This window comes from Chanodichthys erythropterus, chromosome 4 (assembly GCF_024489055.1).
Source record: "Chanodichthys erythropterus isolate Z2021 chromosome 4, ASM2448905v1, whole genome shotgun sequence".
Lineage (NCBI taxonomy): Eukaryota > Metazoa > Chordata > Actinopteri > Cypriniformes > Xenocyprididae > Chanodichthys > Chanodichthys erythropterus.
Genome location: NC_090224.1, coordinates 3,832,500 through 3,844,374, shown reverse-complemented (window position 1 = coordinate 3,844,374; position 11,875 = coordinate 3,832,500). Strand labels below are relative to the sequence as shown.

General features: G+C 38.3%; 1 protein-coding gene across 1 annotated transcript; it reads right to left on the bottom strand.

The window, feature by feature from the left end:
• Window positions 1–71: 71 nt before the first annotated feature.
• LOC137018894 (uncharacterized) lies at window positions 72–11,574 on the bottom strand. Its single transcript, XM_067383688.1, has 5 exons — window positions 11,352–11,574; window positions 10,600–11,031; window positions 7,944–8,113; window positions 7,385–7,727; window positions 72–7,227 (listed from the first exon to the last, which is right to left on the bottom strand). Exons 2-5 carry the CDS (start codon window positions 11,018–11,020, stop codon window positions 182–184), a joined length of 7,980 nt encoding a protein of 2,659 aa, XP_067239789.1. The 5' UTR covers window positions 11,021–11,031; window positions 11,352–11,574; the 3' UTR covers window positions 72–181.
• Window positions 11,575–11,875: the final 301 nt, after the last annotated feature.

Here is an 11,875-nt window from a genome sequence, read left to right as displayed (position 1 = left end):
AATGAAAAGAGAATATAACTTTTATGAAAAACTGAAAGTTAAGGTTATTTTTATAATTATATTACAGCATTTACAATAGTCTATAAAAAGCAAATCCCAATACTCAAAGCTGCAGTTTTGAAAGCATCAGCTCATATTTGTACAACATTGTTTGTCTGGATATTAAAAATGAACTCTTTATCTAAATTAAAAATTCCTTATACTTTGGAGTTGAGATATTCTTAGTCTTGAGGCCCCGTAAAACTGGGGCTTCAGCTCCTTCTGTGTGTCTGGACGTGGTTGTGTTTCTTACAGAGATACTGCTGTCAGGTTGCTCTGTTTGTAACTGTGTCGCTCCTCCATAATCTGTAGGCGATTTGTCCTGCTGGTCGCCCTCTTGTTGCATGGAGGATAGGGATGCAATGTTGAACTTGTCCATTTCCATTCTTCTTTGCTGCAGTAATCGTCTGCGTTCTAGCCTTTGAAGGACTTCAGAATTTTCTCTGAGATACTCTCTGGCATCTTTCTGTTCCAGGGGAGGTGGGGGTGTCTGTGGAACTGCTGGTGGGTCATCTTGTGGTGGTTGTACATCCATAACCTGATGTCCTACATGTTGTTTGTAACTGGACAAGGAGCTTAAACTTGACTGAAGGCCAGTGTGTTCCACTGAACTGTCCAAGGATTCTCTTGTAATAATGTTGTCCTTGAAACTAAATCCAGATGTCCGTGATTCAGATTCAGTCTTTATTATTAATGCAGACCCTTTTTTCATAGAGTCAGAAGGTGACACCTCAGATGATAAACCGGGCCATGTGACTTCTAGGTCTGCATTCGTTGTAGGTGTTAAATCTTTTTTCATTAATTTGGTTAAAGAAGAAGGTTCATTCTTTGTGAATGTAACATACCTCTTTACCTTTGGGATTTTGTCAAGAGATACACCAATTTCTTGAAAGAAACTGTCATCATGATTTATTTGTTTAACATCATCATATGAAGTTCTATATTTCTTGTTTTCTTGCATTTCCCCTATATTTATGGGTTTTATTGTGTTTGAACTAAGAAATGAAGACACAGTCGTGGAATGAGGTTCTGATTGTGTGAACTGAATGTACTTCTTGACTTTTGAGATACTGGCAAAAGATTTGTCTGTTTCTCCAATGATATTATAATCAGTTGAAGATGGTTTGACATATTTAGATGAAGTGTTAGATATCCTTGTTTCTTGAGCTACCCCAGATATTCCAACACTTTCAGTTAAGACAGAGGTTGATGAACGAGCAGGATATTGACTTTCAGCAGGTATGAAGTGAATGTATCTCTTAACTCTTGGTATTCTGTCAAGATTATCAGATGAAGTGCCAAGTGTCTTTGCTTCTGTTTTGTTTCCATTAGTAGCTGGATGTACATCATCTACAGCTGATGTGCTGGATCCCCTTAATTCTGTTGTTGTCACCTTTATGGGTTTAACAACATTTGCAGAAGGAAGTTGTGACTGGGCTGAGGAATAAGGTTCATATTTTGTGAACTCAATGTACCTCTTTACTTTTGGGATATTGTCAAGAGTTTCACCTTTTTCTCCAACGATATTGGCATCATTAGTAGATGGTTTAACACCCTCTTCAGATGAAGTGCTTGGTCTCCTTGTTTCTTTGGCTACCACAGATACACTGACTCTTTCATCTGAGAGAGCAGTTGTTGTCTGAACAGGATATTGACTTTCAGGATGTGTGAAGCGAATGTATCGCTTAACTTTTGGTATATCAAAAGGAGCTCCTATATGTCCACCAACATAGTCTTCCTTTGCAGTTCGTGTGACATCATCCTCAGATGAAATGTTTAATCTCCTTGTTTCTGTAATGACCTCGGATATTCCGCCTCTTTCAGCTGATAAACCAGTTTTTGACTGCTCAGGGGATTGTTGTTTGAACTGAATGTATCTCTTAACTCTTGGTACACTGTCAAGACGTGCTTCTATTTGCCCTAAGACATTGTCTTCCTTCTTCTTATGAGATGGTTGTGCATTATCTTCAACTAAGGTACTAGATCCTCTTGATTCTGTTTCTGTCACCTTTATGGACTTCTCAGTGCTTGGAAGAGGAAATGGTGCAAAACCCTGGGAAGGTTCAGATTGTATGAAATTAATGTACCTCTTTACTTTTGGTAATTTGTCAAAAAATTCACCTCTTTCTACAATTACATTATTATCATGAGTAGATGGCTTAACATTAACTTCAGATGAAGTGCTTGATCTTGTTTCTTGAAAAACCCCAGATATTCCAAGTCTTTCTGATAAGAGATCAGTTGTTGTCTGAACAAGAGGCTCACTTTCAGGCTTTGTGAATTGAATATATCTTTTAACCTTTGGTATTTTGTCAAGAGATGCTCCAATATGTCCAAAGACATTGTCTTCCTTAACGGTTAGTGTGACATCTTCCTCAAATGAAGTGATTGATCTCCTTGTATCTTGATCTACCCCCGATATTCCAACTATTTCAGCTGAGACAACAGATGTTGACCGAGCAAGGGATTGACTTTCAGGATGTGTGAATTGAATGTATCTCTTAACTCTTGGTACTCTATCAAGAGATAGCTCTATGTCTTCCTGAACATCATCCTCAAATGACTTGCTCTCTCTGGTGGCTGGTTGTCTCAGTTCAGTTTCTGTCACCTTAATGGATTTTACTGCGCTTGAAGGAGGAAATGGTGAAAGATCCAAGGAAGGCTGTTCAGCTTGTGTGAACTTAATGTACCTCTTTATTTTTGGGATTTTGGCCAAATATTCACTTGTTTCTTCAGTGATGTTATCTTTGTTAGTAGATGGTTTAACATCTTCTTCAGGTGAAGTGCTGCTTCTCCTTGGTTCTTTAGCTATCACAGATACGTTTGCTCTTTCAGCTGGAAGAGCAGTTGTTTGAGCAGGAAATTGACTTTCAGGATGTGTGAATTCAATGTATCTTTTAACTCTTGGAACTCTTTCAAGAGATGCTCCTATTTGCCCAAGGCTATTGTCTTCTTGAAAATCATCCTCCGATGAAGTGCTCTCTCTGTATTCTGTTTCTGACACCTTTATGGATTTTACTGTGCTTGGGGGAAATAGCGACAGATCAGAGGAATAAGGTTCGGACTGTGTGAACTTAATGTACCTCTTTACTTTGGGTATTTCGGCAAGGTATTCACCTGTTTCCCCAATGATATTATCTTCTTTAATAGATGGTTTAACTTCTTCCTCAGATGAAGTGCTCCATCTTTCAGATAAAAGACCAGTTGTTGTCTGCACAGGAGATTGACTTTCAGGATGTGTGAATTGAATGTATCTCTTAACTCTTGGCACTCTATCAAGAGATGCTCCTGTTTGTCCAAAGACATTGTATTCCTCAGCAGTTAGTTTGACATCATCCTCAGAAGAAGTGCTTGATCTCCTTGCTTCGGATTTGGTTTTCACCTCATTTGTGACATGCAGTTTATCTAAAGTGGTATCTGAAGACGGATCAAACTGTTTAAATGTGATGTATCCTTTTAATTTTGAAACTCCATCAAAAGACGCACCTATTTTCCTGAAGAAACTGTCTTTGTTGGTTGTCAGTTGAACATCATCTTCTGAGGCTGAGCTATATCTCCTTGTTTCCAGTATAGCATCTTTCTTGGTTAAAGAATGTGATAATGGGGAATGAGGTTCAGACTGCTTGAAGTGAATGTATCTTTTTACTTTTTTAATACTTTCAGGAGATAACTCTATTTGCGTTAAGTTACCCTGGTCTTCAGAGGATCTGTCAATTTTAGCTTCAGTTTTCACATCTATCTTAGGTGTAACTTTTGTAGAGGAGGATGAAACTGATGACAGAGTTGGAGAATGAGATTTGAACTGTGTAAATTGAACATACCGCTTAACTTTTGGTACTGCATTAAGACCTATTTGCCCTCCAAAAAATGTTCCTGTACCATTAGATTTGTCATCTGACTTGTCAGATGTGCTTGAACTTGTCTCCACTGCCACCACAGGTCTCTTGCTTGTAACAGGTAAAGATTTTAGAGTCGGAGAGTAAGGTTTAGGCTGACTGAATTGAATGTATCTCTTAACATGTGGCACCGTATCGAGAGATACGCCTATCTTCCTGAAGAACTTGTCTTCATTAGATGTAGGTTTGATATCATCTTCAGATGACGTACTTGACCTCCTTGATTCAGGCTGTGCCACAAGTCCAGTTGAGATACTTTGTTTGTTCAAGGGAAATGTTGTTGAGTAAGGTTCAGTGTGTGAGAATTGAATGTATCTTTTTACCTTTGGAAGTCCTTCATAAGATGCATTCACTTGTCCAACAATTTTTTTATCTTCAGTGGCTTGTTTGACATCATCCTCAGATGAGAAACTGGATCTCCTGGACTCAGTTGTCGCTATAAAGTCAGGTGTGACTACCCCAGTGGTTGGTGAAGGTGATGGTAATTGGACTTGAAGATAGGAATCAGAGTGTGAGAACTGAAGGTACCGCTTCACTTTTGGTAAGTGATCAAGGGATAAACTCCTTCCGAATAGACTGTCTTCATTAGTGGTTGATTCCTTAGTTAACTTTGGCTGCTTTTTAATAGAGACACCACTGGTTCTTCCAACATCCAGACCAGTTGGTGACCTCCTCTCATCTGTTTCATTTTCATGTCTGTTGAACAGTCGTGCACTTAATGCTCTTAGTCTCATTAGACCTTTAGTTTGTTTCTTCTCAAATACATCTGTGCTGCTAGAGGAGTTATCAAAGTCAATGTTAAGGACTTTGTCTGTATTTTTATCTGGTGTGATGGATCCTCTGTTCATCTCAGATGGTATTGTAATCTCTAATTTTCTTGGGTACTCCATAAATTGATCTTCATCTTCACTGGAAATTGATCTATCAGTATCGTAGCCTCTATTCATTCTGTTTATACTTGATCTATAGACAGGATGGACATGGTATAGTGGAAGGCTCTCATGACTCCCATAGTATGATTGATCAGATCGTTTTTTAGTCTTTTTTACTGATAAACCTTTCCTGCTTGAGGTAGGTGACGCTGGAAGAGATGAGGAATGGCGTTCATGCTGCTTAAAATGGATGTATTTCTTCACACTTTGACTTGAATCTTTTGGTGAGGTGCTGGGCTGCATAGAATTTATTGTTGCCTCAGTTGTGGTCTCAATATTAGTTGAAGGTCTGGATATTGACAGAGTTGGGGAAGAAGAGTCAAACTGTTTAAATGAAATGTATCTTTTTACTTTTGAAACTTCTTCAGATGATACACCAATTGTCCTGAATGAATTGTCATCCTGAGTTGTCAGTTGAGCATCATCTTCTGAAGATGAACTATAACTTTTAGCTTCCAACATAGCATCTTTTTTGATTGAGGAAGGTGATGATGGCAGAGATGGGGAATGAGGTTCAGGCTGTTTGAAGTGAATGTATCGCTTCACTTTTTTAATTGTATCAGGAGACACCTCTATTTGACTTAAGCATCTGTTATCTCCAGAGGATGCATCAATGTTAGCTTCAGATTTTACCGCAATCTCTGATGTTGGCAGAGTTGGAAGTCCAAAATGTGGTTTGGACTGTTTAAATTCAACATATCTCTTAATCTTTGGCACTGTATCAAGACCCACATCTACACATAATGCAAATTTGTCTGATATGTTCACATACTCATTATTCCCTTGGGAATCATCAATAGGCATATCCTCATCAATACTGTCTTCATGAGTCAAAGTCAAATTTATTTCCGAAGGCTCCAAAGTGATAGTCTCTTGTCTTATTAGAATGCCAGCACTAGGCATTCTTTCATTGAAAGTGACATCTTCAAGAGTGCCAAATCTATTTAAAGTGACCAAGTGTGCACTGTTTTCTGTGTCTGATTCTTCTTCTAACTCTGAGTTTACAGTATAATTGTTTGGTCCACCTGCACTTTCACCACTGTCACTTGAATTAGAGTGGCTTGCTATGCCAGAGAGCTCAAACTGCTTTACATCATCAACAAGAACCTCTTTGCCAAATGGTTTTTCAAAATCAAAAACCTCTGAATCAATGTTTATTTTATCTGAAGGTGATTCTACTTTGCCTTGCCTCCATGTGTCATCATCCTTCAATGGATGTCCTAAAGCAGAGCTGGAGAGATCCTGGATGCTTGACCTTTCAGAGCCTTCAGTGAAAGAAAAGCTCTCTCCACTGTCATTCCACATCTCTGGGTCCAAATCATCAACATTCTGTTCTGTCAGTCTTGATGACCATTCTGAAAATGGCTCTGTAGTAAATCCTGGACTGCTACCCTTTATATTTTTGTTTGCAGGTATAGTGACAGGAGGAGGAGGGTCAACACTTGATTCCCTAAATTCTCTTGAGACGTTATCTTCCTGACTTGAGTGAGATGATGCTGAAGAACTGCCCCTTCTTTTTATCTGGGTGATATCATTTGCATCTGGAATTGGCTCAAATTCCATGGATTTTGGCATGCCTTCAGTTGAGCTGGGTGGCAGTTTCTTACCATTTATGACTAAAGCATTTACTTCACCTTCCTGAACTGAGCTGCTACTGCTGCTGTCTGCTCTTCCTCTATGATTCTCCACCTCAAGGGCCTGCTGTTTCCCATCAGCTATTGAGGATTTATTATTTTCAAGTGTCTCATAAAAATTATCCGCTTCTGTGTTGCTCTCAGAGGAGCCATCTGCTTGTTCATCCTCTACGGTGACATAGTAAGGCATTTGATCTTGAACCGTGATTCCACCAAATGTAACTCTTGAACCCACTCTCACTTGTTCTTGATCTTCTACATCACAATACCCCTCATTCACATACGGCTGGGGTTCAGTGGAGGAGGTTGTTGTTGGTGGTGGTGGTGTAGATTGTCTCTTGGATCGTATTCTCCTCCATAACTTGTCTAACAGTGGTCTCAAAACTACACCAAGGATAAAGGCTAAAATGAATGTAATGATGACAGACAGGCAGACAGCAAGAACAAATTCTGAATGGGTTCTTGTATCTTGCCGTACAACTGGATCATTTCTTGGCAAGTTAAAATTTTCTTGCTCATCCCAAATTATTTCTGCTTCCCTACGTGGTCTTAAGCCACTGCCTTTTTTGTAGACTCGTAGATCAAACACTGATATGTGCTCTCCTCGGACACCTGAAATGCATACATAAAGTCCTGCATGTTGCTCTGTGATGTCCTTAATTAGAAGTTCTGGTTGGTTATTTGTGACTTGGCCCTGTGGAGTCCACCAGTGAACCTGCATGGTATCTGGAATAAAAATAAAAGGGAATTTATCATTAAATGTACATTGCATTTACAAAGTCTACATGCAGGTTTTAAGAGTTACATAAATAACTGCAAAACAATTATGAATTAAAAATAGTAAATTGGACTGGTTTTATAATTTAAGATACAGAAGTAGCACCTTTACTGTCATTGCTGCAAGGAATGGATATCTTCATCCCCTCGTAGACAATCATATTATGATAGTGACCAGATGTGCTGTATTCATGTGTTGGACAAGTGAGCTCTGAGTCCTTCAGGTGAAGCAGATCTTTTCCAGCATGAAGAGGTGGAGAGGCACACACCACTTGCCAGGAAGCATCACCCATTTCAGTATCAAAGCTTATCCATTTTCTCAAGGTCTGCAAGTTGCAGTCACACTTCCATCTGTTGAAGGAGACATCGACCAAGGCATTTAGATTCCGCAGGGACTGGTAGGCTGGGACAGGAATGGTGACCAGCAGGTTATAGCTCAGATCAAGGACCTGGATGGAATTAGTGAGTCAGTGAAAATGTTTAAGTTTTAATGCATACTGGGCTAGATATGTTGATTTATGCATTAACTACAGAGTCTGTCAAAAGAGTTACTGGGGGAGCACACTTCCAAACATGGAAAAATCACTCTCATGATATATATATATATATCTCACCTGACCACTATTAAAATATAATGCAAATAAGCTAAATATTTGACATGTTACCTGTAGCTGTTTTAGGTCTATAAAGGCATGTGGGTGAATGCTTATAATGTTGTTATGCTGGAGATGTATCTCTTTCAGATGACTGCAATTGTCCAGGTCAGTAAGACCTATCTTGGATATCTGGTTATAAGACAGCTGAAGAATCTGCAGGGACTTCATGCAGCCCAGCCCTGCAGGAGAAATGTATATTCATAAGTGCAAAAGGCAATGATTAACAACCATGCACTGATAAACTTTCTAGTTAAATATCAATGTGTCCTTTGAGGTACAGAGGAGTGTTCTAATTAGATTGCAAAGTCAGGCATTTTTCAGTTGTTTTGAGTTATAAAGCCAAAAATTGTTGTAATAGTTAAAAGAAAAATAGTTTCAGCTGGCCTTGACCTCACAATCACAAGCACCTGTTTGTGCCAATATCTGTGGCCATAACAACACCTAACATAGTACTGCATACCACGTGAGCACTATGTGAATCACCACTTGTTCTAGTTGAGGCTCTTGCAGTAACAAGAGCTTCTTGAATGCCTTCAGGATGTCACCATCAAGTTGTTGGTAATAGTATGCTAAGTATTAGTTAATAGTATTTGCATCTTAGTGGCTATTTTTTTTGTCTTAATATATACCTATAGTACTTAGAAGATCTTTAAATTTATTTAGATGTACAGTATGAGAAACAAGTATCCCAAATGTCCTTAAACGTGTGAGATCATTCAGAGTGGAAAGCTTACAAGGGTTCAAGTATGTCTGTCAGAGAAGAGAGATGGAGAACTCTCTTGCCTATTTTAAGAACTGTGTTGACTACTGAGCTGAAGAGAGGGTCTGCTGGACAGGAGTTTATCAGAGAGAAAGATTGAGGCTGTGCTCTGAATCACAAAGAGCTGAAAAACATTGAGGCACCGCACCACCATCTAATTCACAGTGCTCACAGGCTGCCTGGATTGGCATCTGCTGAGGCTAAGACCACAATTTGAAGCCTGATTCTTGGCCTTTATTAACAAGTCCAATTAGATTTCAAACAAAAGCTAAGTTTCAAAGCAGACAGAGAAACATCAAAACCCTGTTAAAATTGCCTAAGTGGCTATCAGCACTGATAATCACATCCTGGAACAGCATTTTAGAAATGAAAAGAATTATTTAGCTATTCCCTTATTCCCTATTCCCTAGCACTGGATACAAAATTGAAGACAAACCTAAAGAGACAATATTTAAAACGTGTTTGAATTGGCTTTCTGGTCCCCAATTTAATATGAACGTTCTCTAAGAGCCCCAGTTAAATGACTATGCTTCAGACCTTTTAACAAAATGGTTGTTTTTATTGCAATCCAAACTGAAAAGGAAGATTGATTAAATGTACTACAGCACATAGGCTGTAGCAAATTATAGTTGTGTACCAAATTATTTACTATACACTGTACGTTACTGCCTATAGTTTATCAATTTTATATGATTATTTTGCCATCCAGCATCTGTCTGATAGCCCCTACATAAGGAAATCTGCGACAGTTGAGTGCATGAAGTGTTGAACATGCGTTGTTTTTTGTTTAATTAAATTATCCAGGTATTTGAAGTGCACTTTTCTGTGTGAAACCATGTTTCACACTATGTAGACTATGTAAAGGCTTTAAGACCTTTGGACAGACTAGAACCCCATGTTAACGTTTATGTGAAGGTTGGTCAAAATACAAGGCCTTAATAAAATTCACTCTCTGGAATGTGTTTAGACTATGATCACCCTTATATAGCCTGTTATGAGGCACTGGAATGCCAGCGCCCAACCCTTGTGACTATATGACAGGTGATTTCTTTTCACTTCATCCTGAGGGTGGACTGGTTTAAATGGAATCGAACAGGTCAGAAGAATGTGTAATCGCAACAGATCAAAGTTCCATTGATGATGCAGCCGTTTACACCAGGGCGGAGTGTGTATGTGGGTTTTATGAATGTCACAGTTTAAATAATACAGAGATTTATTGATTTTAGAACTAATTTCACTGTTTGAAGTAGATTTCATTATTTATTTTTTAAAAATGAATTAACTAATGATTCCTTAAAGGGGTAGTTAAACTAAAAATTAAAATTATCCCTTGATTTATTCACCCTCAAGATATCCTAGTTGTATATGACTATCTTCTTTCAGACAAACTCAATCTGAGATATATTTAAAAATATCCTTAGTCCTCCAAGGTTTATAATGGTTGTAAATGGGGGGCCACGTTTTTTTTTTTTTTTTAATGTGTATGGTCATCCACCGGAAGCTAGTTATTTGAGTTTATAAAGTTTTAAATATTGATATTTTTCTTACAAAAATGCATCCCTTCGCTTCAAAAGGCCAATTGAGTTCGTCTGAAAGAAGATGAGGTTAAGTAAATCATGGGGTAATTTTCATTTTTGGGTGAACTATCCCTTTAACAGCAAGGATTTCAAATGTTATGATTCATTTTAGAATTTCAGTGTTTCAATCTATCCATCCATCCATTCCATGAATTAACACTAAGGATGGAAAGGTCATAATTACAGGTATGTGACTAATTAAGTTCCCTTTATTTCCTTTATAATTTGGATATGTTTTTTGACAGAGATGTTTTTTTTACAGTACAAGTGTTGCATAAACTACTAATACTGTGTGTATCACATGTATACTACTGCTGCATGTACGTACCCTTTGGAAGATGTTTTAGATGGTTTCTTTCTGCAGACAGCAACTGAAGGTTAGATGCCCAGGATGTGCATTCCTGTTCTCCACTTGTCAGGGTCCTAGTGCCTGACCGGTCTTTCTTCAAAATCATAGACAAGCTCTCCAGAGCATTACGTCCTACCCAAAGGTGCAAAAGTCCCATCAATTTCACATGACCAAAGCTGAGAGGAGCCAGAGAAAGCAGGGCATTATTGGATAGGTTCAAGGAAACAGCAGTTGCTGGGATGCGTGTGGGAATCGTAGTCAGGCCTAAAGAAGAACAGTTCAGGAGAGGACCTCGCTGGCACAGGCAGGGGACAGGACAGGCAGAGGTGGGGAAGGAGTGTGTCCCCCAGAGGTGGAGGAGCAGCACTGCCACACAAAGCACTGAGCTGTACGCTGACATTATAGTCAGCCCTGAAAAATATAAACACAACAAATGAGAGATTTAAAATGATGACAGACAGATATGGCATACTTATATTTGTATGGTACAATATAGACAGACCAAAAAAAAAGATAAAGGTTGAAAGCTGAGAAATTCTTCCTCATGAAATCCATTGCTGTACCACAGAATCAATAAAATCAATCATATGTACACACACATATATAGAGTTCAAGTCTAAATTATTCAACACCAATACTTTACTTGCCTAAGCTTAAGGAGAATTTAAAGTAAGACTTTTACACAGATACACTGTAGAAAAAAAACGTGTAGTAGGTTTGTTAAAACTAACCGTTTTAGAATAGCAATGCTCCACTCGGCTCGGGCAATCTTCTGACTTTAGCTGGATAATTACCAACAAAACACTGAGACTTGACTGAGAAATTCTTCGACTTTAACTCCAACTTCCCTGAGATCAAAGTCTGAATAGCATTATTGCACCAGAAACACACACACACACAGAACAATCGCTCTACAATCACTCACTTGCCTGAGTTAATGTCTTACTCAGGTTTGCTCCCTCCCAAGCATTTTAAAGACATTAAATAAATCAAATAAAATATAACAAAAACTATACAAATAGTTCTTAATGTTGAATAAATAAGAATAAAGAGGTGTTTTCATAAATATGTATATGAATTGATATTTTAGTGAATTTAATTGCCACCAGATCATTGACCAAAATTAATAATTGAAAAGTAAATTAATCTCTTAACTTAGTCGCTGCATTATATAGTTAACCATACTTGATATTAGCGCTGAGATCATGTTCATGTTTCCATCATCTAACAGTACAATCACAATACACGTCGTTTT